General features: G+C 56.6%; 1 protein-coding gene across 1 annotated transcript in view; it reads left to right on the forward strand.

Moving 5' to 3' along the window:
* ADAMTS14 (ADAM metallopeptidase with thrombospondin type 1 motif 14) overlaps positions 1-14,530 on the forward strand; it is a 16,783-nt gene that overhangs the window by 667 nt on the left and 1,586 nt on the right. Inside the window, exons 3-11 of the mRNA XM_015562105.1 lie at positions 1,579-1,684; positions 3,587-3,730; positions 4,312-4,444; positions 5,440-5,553; positions 7,633-7,781; positions 9,634-9,809; positions 12,541-12,674; positions 13,211-13,334; positions 14,302-14,382. Of these exons, the coding sequence (XP_015417591.1) occupies positions 1,579-1,684; positions 3,587-3,730; positions 4,312-4,444; positions 5,440-5,553; positions 7,633-7,781; positions 9,634-9,809; positions 12,541-12,674; positions 13,211-13,334; positions 14,302-14,382 (1,161 nt within the window). The remainder of the gene's footprint in view (positions 1-1,578; positions 1,685-3,586; positions 3,731-4,311; positions 4,445-5,439; positions 5,554-7,632; positions 7,782-9,633; positions 9,810-12,540; positions 12,675-13,210; positions 13,335-14,301; positions 14,383-14,530) is intronic.

The following is a 14,530-nucleotide window of genomic DNA, read 5'->3' on the forward strand; positions in this document are numbered from 1 at the left end:
TGTTGTCACTGGCTTTCCTGTGATGGCCCCACACCGAACCCGCACGCCCTCCGAGGTATGCGGTGACGACAGACAGGAGGTGGGGCGGATGCTTTCAGGCGGACACGCCGAGAGCATGATGGCTCCTTGTCAGACCCCTTGCCCTGAAGTTGAGGTGGGAAAGCCTGGCCAGCATCCCCACCCTGGAGCATAGGTAAGGAAAAGACGATGCCCGCCGTGACTTTCTGGATGTGGCTAGGGAAGAATGAGTAAGTGACTGATTCACCTAGACCAGTGATGGCAAACCATTTGAGCTCGGCGTGGCAGCATTTTGAAAAACCCTAACTTAACTCTGGTGCTGTGTCACATGTAGAAATTTTTTGATATTTGCAACCATGGTAAAACAAAGATGTATATTTTTGATATTTATTTTATATATTTAAATGCCATTTAACAAAGAAAAATCAACCAAAAAAATGAGTTTGCATGTCACCTCTGACACGCGTGTCATAGGTTCGCCATCACTGGCCTATACACATGTGTACACGCACCCCAAGTATATCTCAGACCTTCAGGACAATAGAGGCCCCAGGCACCTCCTTCCCACCGCCATTCTCATTATCTGTCACTGGCCCCCCCAACACCATCTCAGATAACAGAGCACCTCAGAGCTCTAAAGACAGGGCCTACTGTCTGGTAGCTGCAGGCCCAGGCAGGGAGCACTCTCTCCTGTCATCTCCTCCTCGGAGGCCTTCCCCAGCCAAGTCTGTGTCCCAGTCCCTACTGAGCCCCAAGGGATGCTGGGAAGCAGGCCCCTTACACCACAGGCTTTGCCCACAATTGCTATTTAGTTGCTGGGACATCCCAGCCCCACTGCAATGCCCATGGCCCCCCGAGGCCTGCACAGCGTGCCTGCTCCTTCACCTGTGTCCTCCCCACCACATGTTCTCTCCCCGACCCATGGAGAGTTGTCTCACCTTCCTCCAGGCCCAGCTCTATGCCACTAGAGGCATCCCTGGTCCCTCAGGCCTTTCAGTGGAATCCATCCCCTTCCTCAGATCCCCCTGCTTGCCCCCGGTGCTCCTCGAACTCTGGCCCTGCAGGCCACACCTAAGCTGACCTCTCCCCCCAAGTCTGCCTGCTAAGCCACCTGCTCCTTAATGTGTGGGTGTATGGCAGAGAGGGTGGGGGGTTTGGATCCGATTCCTGTTTTCCCCATAGAATCTAACACAGTGCACCCCTAGCCCCACATTAAAAGAAGGCTTATTTGTTAAATGACCAACTGACTGGCTGGCTGGAGGGACGTGGAAATCGGACATGAGCAGGTTTGGGCCTGTCTGGAAACCCCACTGCCTGGTTAGAGGATGGCTGACAGGTACAGGGAGGGCGCAGGCCAAGAGAGAAGCCGTAAGCCTTGGATGTGGGGCAGCTGGGTCCAGGTTGCTCTGCTGCAGGTGGGACTTCACAAGGATGCTTCTTACTCCAGGGACCCGCCCGCAGTGGCCAGGGCAGGATGGCCCAGTGGGACTGCTGGGCCCCGCTTGGCGTGTCTTATCTCACTGTGCATCACTTCTCTCGGCCCTCTTGCCCTCCCCACAGGGTATGCACCTGTCACTGGCATGTGCCACCCCCTGAGAAGCTGTGCCCTTAACCATGAGGACGGCTTCTCTTCCGCCTTCGTGGTGGCCCACGAGACTGGTCATGTGTAAGTGGCACCGAGGGGGTGGGCAGCACGGCGAGCTCTGAGGTGGTCTGTGGGTGTGGGAGGCTTTGCCCCAGATCGGGCTCCGGTGCCAGTGTTTCGGGAGATGCCAGAGAAGCTTCCCTCAGTGAGGCTCTGCCCTGAGGCGAAGGTGGGAGGTGGGGACAGAGCTCAGGGGCCCAGACAGCAATCCTGGGCCTGCCTTGGGTCCAGTCCCCAAATCCCAGGGAATGGGGGACCAGATGTGGCCTTGTTTTTGAGAAGGTCAATGGCAGTGTCCCGTCGATAGGCTGTGGTCAGCGTCTAGGCCAGTGATGGCGAACCTATGACATGTGTGTCAGAGGTGACACGTGAACTCATTTTTTTGGTTGATTTTTCTTTGTTAAATGGCATTTAAATATATAAAATAAATGTCAAAAATATAAGTCTTTGTTTTACTATGGTTGCAAATATCAAAAAATTTCTATATGTGACACGGCACCAGAGTTAAGTTCGGGTTTTTCAAAATGCTAATATGCTGAGCTCAAAAGGTTCGCCAGCACTGGTCTAGGTGGTCTCGATCTTTTCCCCTCCCCCCCAGTCCATCCACACCTTGAGGCCCTTTGAGACCAGTTCCAAGCAGCTGCGGCGGCTTGCTTGACCTTTGAGCCTGGGTTTTGTAGAGCGCATACTCCTTCATTCATTCACCCTATATTTCTTGAGTAGCTGCCATGTGCCAGGCCCAGTGCTAGGAGTGGGGCCTCCGTGGAGAACAGGACAGAGAAGCACTCGAGAAGCTGCATGCTGGGAGAGAGCCCGTCAGCTCTATCTGATGTGTTGGGTGGTGACATGCACGTGCCACCATCACGCCTCCCTGCTGTGTCTGCCCACAGGGTCACACTCAGCAGCCCACACACAGAGGGAGGCTGATCCCTGCAGTCCGAGGGACAGGGAAGGAGAGGGGCGGGCCTGCCCTCGGGGCTGGGTGTGCCGTCCACGGTCTCTGTGCTCCTCTGCATCCACCTGTCAGCACGGGAAGCCCATGCAGAGTCCATGCCAGCTCTGCCCCCCGGGCAGGTGGTACCTACTCTCTGGGCCTTGGTTTCCTCATCTGCAACGTGGAGGCTGACACCAGTGCCACCTCAGAGGTCCCTTCCTGCACTGGAAGCTGATGGTGCCACACATTCTGGAGCCAGGAGTCTGTCTTCCTTTTTTGGGGGGCGGCGGGGAGAGGGGGTAAGCGATGTTCACTCTTCACTGAGCAGGGGCCTCTCCGTGTGGAGGGGTCAAGCTTAGAGGACCACGTGTCTGCCTAGTGGTCAAGGCCACAGGCAGCCACTTGCAAGTATTTAAGAATTTAGAACCTTTGGGCTTTGGCGTTAAATATTAAGTATAGAGAGCAGACTTGGAAATGCACTATGGTAGGTGCATGCCACAGGCAAAGCTCTGTGCTACGCACTGTGGGGTCTGGGAGAAGCTTGAGAGGCTGGCACAGGGGCTCAGTCAGTGAGGTCGAACTGAACTGAATGAGACCTGGCCTGGCCCTTGGAGGCCTAGGCCTGATGGGAAGACAGCTCATGGCAGGCAAGCTGTTAATGGAGGTTCAGGCAGATTCTGCTGTGGGAGGTCGGCCCATGGGCTGGGCGGCCAGGGAGGGTGTCCTGGGCAGAGTGTCTGGGAGTAGCGATCAGCAGGGGCAAGGCTTTCAGGGAAGAATGAGTCTGGCCCTATTGAGGGACAGAGTGGGGCCTCAGCTTCCATCCAGAGAGATGGTCCTCCCTCTGCCTGGTTGGGACACTGTGGCCAGGAGGCACAGCCTGAAGCCTGGTCAGGGCAGCCTTCCCATTGCTAGCCCACCTCCCCGTCTCCCCAGGGCTGGGCTCCCTGGGCATGACTCGAGGCTCCCCTCTGTCTCCCCCTCTCTAGGCTCGGCATGGAGCATGACGGTCAGGGCAACGGCTGTGCGGATGAGACCAGCCTGGGCAGCGTCATGGCACCCCTGGTGCAGGCTGCCTTCCACCGCTTCCACTGGTCCCGCTGCAGCAAGCTGGAGCTCAGCCGCTACCTTCCGTACGTCACCTCCCCTTTGGGGCCCAGGATGGGGGAGCATGCGGCCTGCCACCTCATCCCCCCAAGTCATCTCCCTTCCCAACGCCATGCCACTTGAAAGCACACTCCATTCACAGCGTTGCTGGTTAGCGTCTGGGCCTCCAGGCACATGGAGGCCAGTACAAATGCTTAGATTTGGCGAGAGCAGTGCCGAGAATGGGCACAGAGTAGATTTGGGTGGGACAGGACAGGCAGACATCCTGCGCTAACCTCGCATGGCAGCTGGCCTGGAACCAGCCTCCTGCATCCTGCATGGCAGGCTGGCTTTTTCCACCCTCAGTCCATGAACCAACCCTTCACCTTGGCCTTAGCGTGATCCTGTAACGTGGGCAAACTGGCCTGTTAGATAGCTACAAGCTGAGCTCTAACCCCAGCCCTGCGTGCCCTGGCCCTGGAGCACCCCAGACACAGTGGGTGGACGGGAGGCCCTGTGTGAGATGAGACACAGCGCAGGGCGGCGGGCTGCACTGCTGCCAGCCTGCCTGCTCCCTAAACCTGAGGATGCCCGCTTCAGCTTGATTCACCTCCTTCTTCACCGGCAGCTCCTACGACTGCCTCCTTGATGACCCCTTTGCGCCCGCCTGGCCCCAGCCCCCTGAGCTGCCTGGCACTGACTATTCAATGGACGAGCAGTGCCGCTTTGACTTCGGCACCGGGTACCACACCTGCTCCGCGGTGAGTTCCCACTGGCTCTGCCAGCCGGGTCGCCAGGACCATGTCCTTCCGTGACCCGGGCTGCTCATTCACAGAACATCTCCTGCCCAGCCGGGCTGGTCGTCTGGAGCTGGGGCCAAAGGTTCTGTTCCATCAGGGAGATTCAGGACGACCGGGACCCAGGCCCTGCCACCTTCTGCTATATACCCGCCCACCCAGCCGCAGGTGTAAGGGTGGGCGCGGGCAGTGGCTGGAGAATGCTCTAGCCCCGGGAAGATGGAATAATCCCTCACAGGGCCAAGCGGAGGCTCAGAGCAGGGGACATCCCAGGGTGGGGGGCTTTCTGAGGGACCAGGCCTTGGTGACTCACCCCCCGATCCAGGAGTGCAGCCCCCTCCTCGGCTCTGCAGGACCAGGAGGCCCTGCGCATGGTCACCTTCCCCACTGCCCAGGCCGCACTGGGACACCTGGTCTCTGCTTTGGGGGTGGACACACAGCCTAGGATATGGGGTTTTAATGCCCATCTGCTGTATTTGTGAGGACGGTTGTCTGGCTGGCGGGGGCGACAGGAGAGAAAAGGAAGTTGGGGCCTTTTTGGACAATCAAAACACAGTTGCCAACCTGTGGTGTGACTGGGTGAGACTGGAGGGAGGTGGCAGTCCAACCTTGTCTGGGCTGGGTGGCAAGGCGCACGGCTCAGGCATCGGGCACAGCCTCCCTAGAGTCTCAAACCCTAATCCCTGCTCAGTGACAAAGGCCTAGAGGGAGGCGTGGGAGGGAGACGGGAGTGTGGGCTGTGGCTGCCCCTTCTTGGTACCCTGTTGGAGAGAGGAGGGGTTGCTGGAGGCCGCTGGCACCCGGGGAAGGTTGGGCCTCAGGGTGTGTGGGGCTCTGGCCGGACAGGCTCCTTCTGCCTCCCAGCTTCCACCACTCCCTCCTCTCTGTCGCTGCCCTTTGCCCCTTGTCAGAGCTGGGGAACCAGTCCAGCTGGTGACCCCATACCCTTTGCCATGCAGTTCACGACCTTTGAGCCCTGTAAGCAGCTGTGGTGCAGCCACCCTGACAACCCGTACTTCTGCAAGACCAAGAAGGGGCCCCCGCTGGATGGGACCGAGTGTGCACCAGGCAAGGTACCTGCAGCAGGAGTGGCTTCCTGGGCTCAGGCCCCAGGGGAGCCCCTGCCTCCTCACCAAGTGTGTAATGAATGTGTGTGGGGGGAGGGGGAAGGGGGCAGATGGGAGCCCCGTGCACATGGAGGCCTCACATGAACTCCTGCACACTCACAGCCCACACCACAGCCTTTGCTTCTCTAGTTGGCAGAATTTGGCATCACCTCATAGCCCATCCAGCAGAAATGCTTACTCCCATTTCACAGATGAGGCCCAGGCAAGTTAAGGAACTTGTGGCGGTCACACAGAGAAGGGATGAAGGAGGACTCCAGATGTCCTGCCTACTGTCCCCCAGGATGTTTCTTCCACACACATCTCCCCGTCCCCCCCACCCCCAAACCTGACCTTTCATGTATTTTCTTGCTGTGTGTTTGCTCCTCATGCATTGGAATGGGCCAGGGCTTCCTCTGGCAGAGGGACTGCATGGGCAGGTGTGGGAGCCCTGAGCTGGGTTCTGAAACCCACCTCTGCTCTATTGCTGGCTCTGCTGGAATCGCTGGGTGGTGACCTTGGGCCATTTACTGAACCTCTCTGGACCCTACTGACCCCTGACCACACACACTGCCAATCCTCCTGTGTTCCGAAGTTACCGAATCATGTCACAGCACATGAGAGAGCTCAGAAGAAACAGGGCATTGAGAGAGACGTGATGACGACTCAGCCTCAGCTGTGAGCCCAGCCCCTGGGCACCCACCCGCAGCAGCCTGTCCTCTGTCCTCTGTCCTCTGCCCTCACCAGGCTCCTCCCACTCGCATCTGGGGCCTCCCATAGCCTGCACAGGCCCGGCAGGCTCCCAGTTATCCCGGAGACAGTATGGCTGCTCCACATGTCACCACCGTTCCAGGCCCTCTCCTGTCACTATTTCACATAGCAGTTCATCAGTGGTTCTCAATTTTGGCCGCAATTGGAACCATCTGGGAGCTTTAAAAGTCCCCCCCCCCCCCCATTTTTTCAGTCGCCCCCCCCCAGAACAGGGCGTGACAACATCTGGGATGAGCTATCTCTTGGGGTGATGGAAATGTCCTAAAATTGGTTTATGGTGACGGTTGCACAACGCTGTGACTTTGTGAAAGTTTATTGAATTGTACACTTGAAATGAGTGCAGTTTGTGGCATATAAAGAGCATATCTTGTTATGGCTTCTTTAAGAAACCCCTGCCCCTAGAGATGCTGATTCCGTTGGCCTGGGGTACAGCCACGGCATCTGGGGTTTGGAAAGTCCCGGTGACTCCAAGGCTGAGAACCACTGAGTGACCTACTGAAGAAGACCCGGGAGCTTTGCTGTATTTCTCCCCACTTGCCTTAGAGGAGAAGGCAAGAAGGTCATTGTGGCCGAGCGTCCTTTGTGCCTGGCCCTGTGCTAAGGCCTTTGTAGGTGTTATTGCCTTCAGTTCTTAGAACACCCCCATTGAACAGGTGAGTAGAGTGGGGCTCGGCAAGGTGAAGTTACGCCGAAGCACACACCGCTAGTCACGGCCGAGCTGGGACTCAAACCCAGGCCTCTCGGACTCGGTGCACGGATGGGTCTCCCCGTGGGGCAGGCCCGCCTCCCACGAACACACCTGCTTACGGCCCCGGGATGGTGATTTCGAGGTGGAGAGCCAAGATCGACTGTAGATAATCCAGTGCAGGAAGACTGTGTCTTCTCTCCCTTCGCAGGCCTTTATTTCTCCGGGGTCGGTGAACAAATAATTGCATAGTTGTCATCGTCATTAGTAGTGTGATTCGCCATTTCTGGAGGGCGGTGAGTGCCGGGCGCTGCCTCACTGGGCGCCCCCGGCGGCCCTGTGCCGGTGGGACGCTGACCTTTCCTGCGTGCTCCAGCTGAGGAGAGACTCGGAGAGGGGAGCCCTTTTGCGGAGGGTCACTCAGCTCCTGGCACGGTGGAATCCTGTGTCACCCGAGGCTTGTGCTCCTATGACCCTTTCTCGGGTTCACCCGTGCTGCCCACCGGCTGTGCCGTGGGCCTAGTTGGGCAGCCTCCGTGGCAGGCTCGATGGCGTGGCCCCAGAGTGACCTCGTGCCCTCTGCTCCGTCCCAGTGGTGCTTCAAAGGTCACTGCATCTGGAAGTCGCCCGAGCAGACTTACGGCCAGGATGGCGGCTGGAGCTCCTGGAGCAACTTCGGGTCATGTTCGCGGTCATGTGGGGGCGGAGTGCGATCCCGGAGCCGGAACTGTGACAATCCCTTGTGAGTATGCTTAGCTGGGGCGGGCACGCCAGGGCACCCCTCTCCTTAGACCCGAGGGGCTTAGAGGGGGAGTGGGCACAAGAGAGAAGGACCCCGCAGGTGGCTGTGTGTCTAGTGGTGACGACCCACAATGGTGGGCAGGGGAAGATCGCTCCCACCTGGGCTGACACCTCCCACTGGGTCTGACATCTGAGAATGGGTTTGAGCCGGTCCTTTTCAAACTCGTGTGCAAAGTTTTCCCTGGGAGCGTGGGGGCCCAAGACTCTGCCAGTTTAACAAGCCCTCCTGTGACCCTGCGCCCCTGGCTAACCTTGGAGAAAACACTGATCTAAGTTGCTTAGTCATCGTGTCTCGGGAGAATACACTCCCCAAGTTGGTTTTCTACCACATGAAACAGAACTTCCTTTAACTTTCCTTAACGTACCTCTTTCTAACATCAAGTCCTCCCTCTCACCCCACCCAACTTTCAGCATTCTGGGGGTGCATTCTATTTCCCCTTTATTATCCCTTCTGTGGGGACCCCTGCCATGGTTTTGAACTTCTGAGCCCCAGTTCTGCAGGGACTGCATCTCCTGATGCTGAAGCAGCCTGATGAGAGATGGGGGCCGGCTGGGGCCGGCATGTGGGCCCACTAGCTCCAGGACCCAGCGGTCTGAACCTCATCAGGGTAGGGCCTGTCCCACCCCTCACGCAATGAGTGATGGGATGAGGCCTGCAGAGTGTCGGGGTCCTAGCATCACCTTAGCTCAGTAACAAACACCCCCTCCCCCTCCCCAGCATCCTCAGAACAGGTCCTACCTACTCGGCTGCTTACCCCAGGGACGGGACGCTCACTGCCTCCCGGAGCAGCCTGTTCCTGTGTCAGATGGCGGGACTGACTTTTCACACCAATGCGCCTAAAGGAACGGCCTTGTACCTTCCACCTGTGGCGGGTATGGAAGCTGGAGTCAGAGCGGGGCCCAGTGGTGCCCACTCTGATAAACCACCTTCCAGTCACGATGGGTATTATCCCCTTGATCAAAGCCACCGGTTATTGGCTCCTCTGTAATAAGAACTGCTTTTATTTTATGAGGCTTAAATGAAATAATATGTGTACTCTCAGCACATCCCAGCACAGAGGAAGCACTAATACATGACAGCTGCTGTTAGAACGATCCCAGTCTGGGAGCGCTTGCTCTGTGCCAGGCGGGACGCGGGCACTTTCCTGCATGGATGCATGTAATTCTCCCAGCGGTCCGAGCGGAGTGCCGGTAACCCGTGCGCTCAAATACATGATAGTCTTACTGAATCCTTGGCACTTAATGGAGAAGAGGCTACAGATTGCTTTAAAATACCTTTTCTTATTTATTCCTCACAGACACACCAGGAGGCAGGTAAAATAAGAGGTATGGTGGCCCCTCCTCTAAGGGGGAATTGAGGCATAGCAAAACTCAATCACTTACCCAAGACTGCATAGTCAGGGCGTGGGGGTAAAGGAATAGTGGAGTCATTTACTGAGTTCCTACTGTATGTCAGGCCTTGTGTGACATTTGGGAGAATATAATACAAAGACGAATAAACTGATTTCTCTTCCAGCCCAGTGGGAGGGTTCGTCGTTCCCATCTTCCCCATCTCTTCCCCACCTCCCTTTTCCTCCTCGATTTAGTGGAATAGGTGGCACATGCCTCAAGGATGGAGCCAGTGACAGCAGGCTCTGAGCCCAGCAGCCCCCACAGGAGGGCACCCTCTATAGTGTATCAGTTAGAAGAGCCCCTTTTGAAGCTAGTCTAAGAGGCTGAGCTGCCATGTGGGAAGCCCGGGCTTGCCCAGCCTTCCCAGCTGCGAGGTCACCGATCTCCCTGTGCTGCCCTAGCCCAGCCTACGGAGGCCGCCTGTGCTCAGGGCCCATGTTCCAGTACCAGGTCTGCAACAGCGAGGAGTGCCCGGGGCCCTACGAGGACTTCCGGGCCCAGCAGTGTGCCAAGCGCAACTCCTACTACCTCCATCAGAATGCCAAGCACAGCTGGGTCCCCCACGAGCCTGACGACGGTGAGTGGGCCCTGCTCCCCTCCCACCCTCCAGGCCTGGGCCCAACAGTGAAGGCTGAGGGACAATGGGGACACCGAAAGGGACATTGCAGTTGGCAGGCTTGCCACAGAGGACGGTGCAGGCCTTCATGTTGTGTAGCTCTGGGGGGCCACCGTCCTCATAGTTATCCCTGGTTTATATATCATCATGACTGTTTTCTGGAGGGGCAAGGAGAATGTCTTGAGCAAGGCCATCTTGTGCTGCACCGGCACTGCCAAGGGTGAACCTGAGAGGGGGCGGTGAAGGATTTAGAAAAGACAGACAAGAGAATAAAAGCTGGGTCTGGGTGGGACGCTGCCCTCTCTGATGGAGAGCTAGCAACAGTGCCATGGACTACAAGCTGTGTCTCTATTTTATAGCAGATTCCACGAGGCAAAGTAAGAGCGTGGTCAAGATGTTTACAATATTCTCATGGGTTTCAGGCCTACTCAACTACATGCACCTGAACTCTATCAAGCCCACATCACTCAGGCACGTGGGGCCACGTGTTCGGACCATAGGTTCAAGTTTACAACTACAGTGGGGCCTTGACTTACGAGTGTCCCAACTAAGGAGTTTTTTGACATACCATCTGTCTCTCGGCCGGTTTTTTGCATTGAGTTGACAGAGTAATTTGAGTTAACGAGCTCCTTAACGAGCTTGGTCTCGGAACGAATTAAACTCGTAAGTCAAGGCCCCACTGTATAGATGTTGGCTATCATTGTGCTGGGAGGGCTTTGCCTTCCAAGCTGGGACTTGCACGTGGCCATGAGAGGACTGTGCCCTCTCATTAGTCCGAGGCTTGAACCTGTCCAAACACTGTGGCCGCTCTCCACACCACCTCGCCCAGAGGTGCTGTGAGCTGGCAGCTGTGCTGGCTGTTGGGGTTGGTGCCTTTCCCACATGCCCTTACTGTACAGGTAGGCATAGTACAGGTGCAGGCACCCCTTGCTTTGCAAAACCAACGTCCCGAGAAGCTCGATCCTATCACATGCCGTGGTTTTAGGTCTTACGGATACCATTCCAGCAGTTAATGAAAATGATTTGAAAGACAGGCTGATGGGAACCTGTGGGACCCTCATACAGACCCCCTCCAGGCTGCTGTGGACAGACACAGGCCGTGGGACCCATGCAGAGGGGACCAAGACGGGGCTCGTGCCTGTCTGCAGTGAGCACGTCCAGGGACGGCTCTTGTCGGGGCAGAGGGAGGCCAGCGAAGGGCTGAGATTCACCGCGCCTTAGAGCCGTCGGGCTGAAGGGACCCCAACAGTCCGCTGAGCCCGCCTCCCCACTATTCTCTCCATGTTTCTCCACGGGCTGATGCTCACCCACCAGCAGCCCTCGGCCTCCGTGCCGATGGAACAGCTTTTCCTCTTCAGGCCCTGGCTAGAGTATCAATGGTAGGACCCTCAGCCGTTCAGCCCGTCTAGAGTGCCAGTCTCCAAGTTGGAAGGGACCTCGGGCCTGTCCACTGCTCGCCGGACACATATCCTCTGGAACATGTTACATGTGTCTTCCCACTGCTTGCTTGCCTCCTGCCCTGGGGAGCTCACCACTTCCTTGCCATTGTAGGCTGGCTCCTGCCCTGAGTCCCTCCTGCCTGGGGACATGGTGGTCAGGGTCATACTGGTCTTTTGGACAATTGGAGCCCCCATCCTTCGCCCCGCTCCCCCCTCTCCCCCGATGCCAGTTCCCACCAGGAATCTGACTCCTGTGGGGGAAATCCAAAGTGGTATTGGATGTTGCGGCTCTGAGTCCTGAGTGCTGGGCAAGATGCCCGATGGTCCCTTAGAATGTGGCTGAGTGAGCGGCTCGCTTTGAAAGCCTTGCAGATCCCGTCAGAGTCCAAACATACCACCGTAATACAGGGCAGGGAGGGGCGGAGAGGGGTGGGGAGGCTGATGGGGCAGCTGGACTGTGAGTTTTCCCAGGACTTTCAGACAAATTCCAGGAAGCTAGCTAAGCCCCAACCTCCCATTTTCTAAGAAACACAGGGAGTGTTTATATGTTCTCTGGGACCTCCTTTTTACAACATCAATAGCCCAGAGAGAGAATAGAACATTCAATTGTTAGAACTAGAGAGGAGCCCCTTCCCTCCCTCACTGCCGCTCCATTTACAAACCCAAACACAGGCCATTATTCCTGCTTCCTTGTAATGTTTGCAAGCATGTTAAGATACACCACCACATGTGTGGCTGGTTAAATGCATGTAGAGGTCAGAGCAGGACCCCAGCCAGACTGCCTGCGCTAGGATCCTGGCTCTTCCACTTACTGTGTGGCCTGGCACAAATTCCTAACCTCTCTGGTCCCTGGTTGTCTCCTCTGTCATGTTAGGACCTACTTCCTTGGGCATAGAAAGTCTGAAATGAGTTAATTCACGAAAAGCATTTAAGGTTGTACATCAAGAGTGTGAAGGTTTGGAAGTATCTGGCACATAGCAAGCATTCACTGTGTTGGCTTTTTGTTGTTATTATTATTTTATCACTTGATTTTTCTCAGCCATCCGATTAGCATTTTACCGATCAAGGAAAATACATTAGAGACAGGCTCGAAGAGGTCAGATATAATTTGCCCAAGATCACGTGGCCCATAAGTGAGTGACAGAGCAGGAAACTTGAGCCCCAGCCCCACTGCGCCCCTACAGCCCAGAACTGGCTCTGGAGCTTCCAGCTTGAGCCCAGTTCGGAGCTCCCCATGGCTCCTCTCCCCACAGACACCCAGAAGTGCGAGCTGATCTGCCGGTCAGAGGACACAGGGGATGTGGTCTTCATGAACCAGGTGGTCCACGATGGGACACGCTGCAGCTACCGGGACCCCTACAGTGTCTGTGCCCGTGGAGAGTGTGTGGTAGGTGACCCCGCCAGACCACCCACTCTGCCTGCCCCTTCTGCTCCCTACAAAGACTAGCACTGCCTCACTGTCCCCACCCACACCCCTTAGTCTTCAAACGTAACCCTGGGACGCTAGAAAGGGGCTATTGCCTAGCCCCGTGGTCGGCAAACCGCGGCTCGCGAGCCACATGCAGCTCTTTGGCCCCTTGAGTGTGGCTCTTCCTGAGCCTTAGGAGTACCCTAATTAAGTTAATAACAGTGTACCTACCTATATAGTTAAAGTTTAAAAAATTTGGCTCTCAAAAGAAATTTCAATTGCACTGTTGATATTTGGCTCTGTTGACTAATGAGTTTGCCGACCACTGGCCTAGCCCATTCAAGAGGAGAGAAGTGGCCAGTTTTAAGACCTTGCCCATGTCACATGCAAGCTTGTGACCGAGCCCTGTCCAGCTATGGGCCTGGGGCTGAGGGAGTGGGGGGCACAGGCTGCTGACCTCAGGGTGGTGAATGGGGATGGGAGCCTCCTCCCACTGACCCCACCTCTGGCCTCAGCCCGTCGGCTGTGACAAAGAAGTGGGGTCCATGAAGGCAGACGACAAGTGCGGGGTCTGTGGCGGCGACAACTCCCACTGCCGGACTGTGAAGGGGACGCTGGGCAAGGCCTCCAAGCCGTCAGGTGAGCAGGCTGGGCTGGAGGGAGGCCAGCGGTGCCTGGGCTGCCTTAGCTGTCCCTCAGGTGGGCCCTTCCTCCCAGAGCTGGGTCACAGTTTACGTGGGGAAAAAGGGCCTCAAAGCCAGTCTCCAGACCGTCCTGGCTCTCTAGGGCTGGTGACCAGAAGCGGTAGCTGGTCACCTTCTTTCCAGGTGATCTGCTACCTGTGCTTGGGGCCAGGGGCTCAGAAGCATTTTCCTGCTAGGCAGTGTGTGGTGATGGGTCAGCCATCTCTTGGCTCTGGGGCTGCTGGTGGGAGTGAGGAGTCCGACAAGTTTGAAAGCGCGGCCCCGGCTGAGCTGGTAGTGTGCTTCCCCTCTCTGCTCTCTCACTTTAAAAACACCCGTGGTGCCTCCTGCTTTGAACTCCTGGTACTTTTGAGTTCCTGGACTTTCCTCTCCACCTTCAATTTTGCCAAACTTGCTGTTGAACAGGCCAGATAGTAGTCCTTTACATGTTAGTATGAATGAGCTCATTGCCCTTGGGGGATGTTACAGCTTTGCCTTGCCTCTCCTTGTTGGGAGAAGATTGGTGGCTCCAAGGAAGGTTTGTTTCCGGGCCTTGGGTTGGCCATGAGGGCCCAGGGCAGCCATGCTGGATCTTCATGGCCTGCTTCATCTAAATCCCTGCTGTGGCTTAAGGTGTGAAAAGAAAGAGTGGGGGAGAGGAAAAACCTGGAGAGGAGGGTCAAGAGAGTGGAAATAGTAGCAACTACCACACACAGAGCCCCTTCGAGTCCTAGAGCATCTTGAGCTACAGCAGCTCATGTGATCCTGGCACCACCTTGTGGGGAAGGGCCCAGGCCTGTTTAACAGATCAGGAAACTGAGGTTCCTGGGTACCTACAGGGGTGGGGGGCCACGAACGGGGATGCTGGGCAGTGGGACCATGGCTCAGGCTGCTCACAGCTTTTCTGGATCCTCCTCTGGCAGGAGCTCTCAAGCTGGTACAGATCCCAGCAGGTGCCAGGCACATCCAGATCGAGAAGCTGGAAAAGGCCCCCCACCACATCGGTGAGTGTCCTGGGGCTGGGAGAGGGGCTGCTAGGCCCCCAGAGCTCCCAAGGTTTGGGGGAGCCGGGAGAGGAGAGGGTTCTAATGCAGGAAGGAGTCCACACATTTGAACAATGGCAGAGATCCTCTTTTTCTTTTGTTTTCCTGT

Source organism: Myotis davidii, unplaced genomic scaffold, assembly GCF_000327345.1.
Source record: "Myotis davidii unplaced genomic scaffold, ASM32734v1 scaffold134, whole genome shotgun sequence".
Taxonomy (NCBI): domain Eukaryota; kingdom Metazoa; phylum Chordata; class Mammalia; order Chiroptera; family Vespertilionidae; genus Myotis; species Myotis davidii.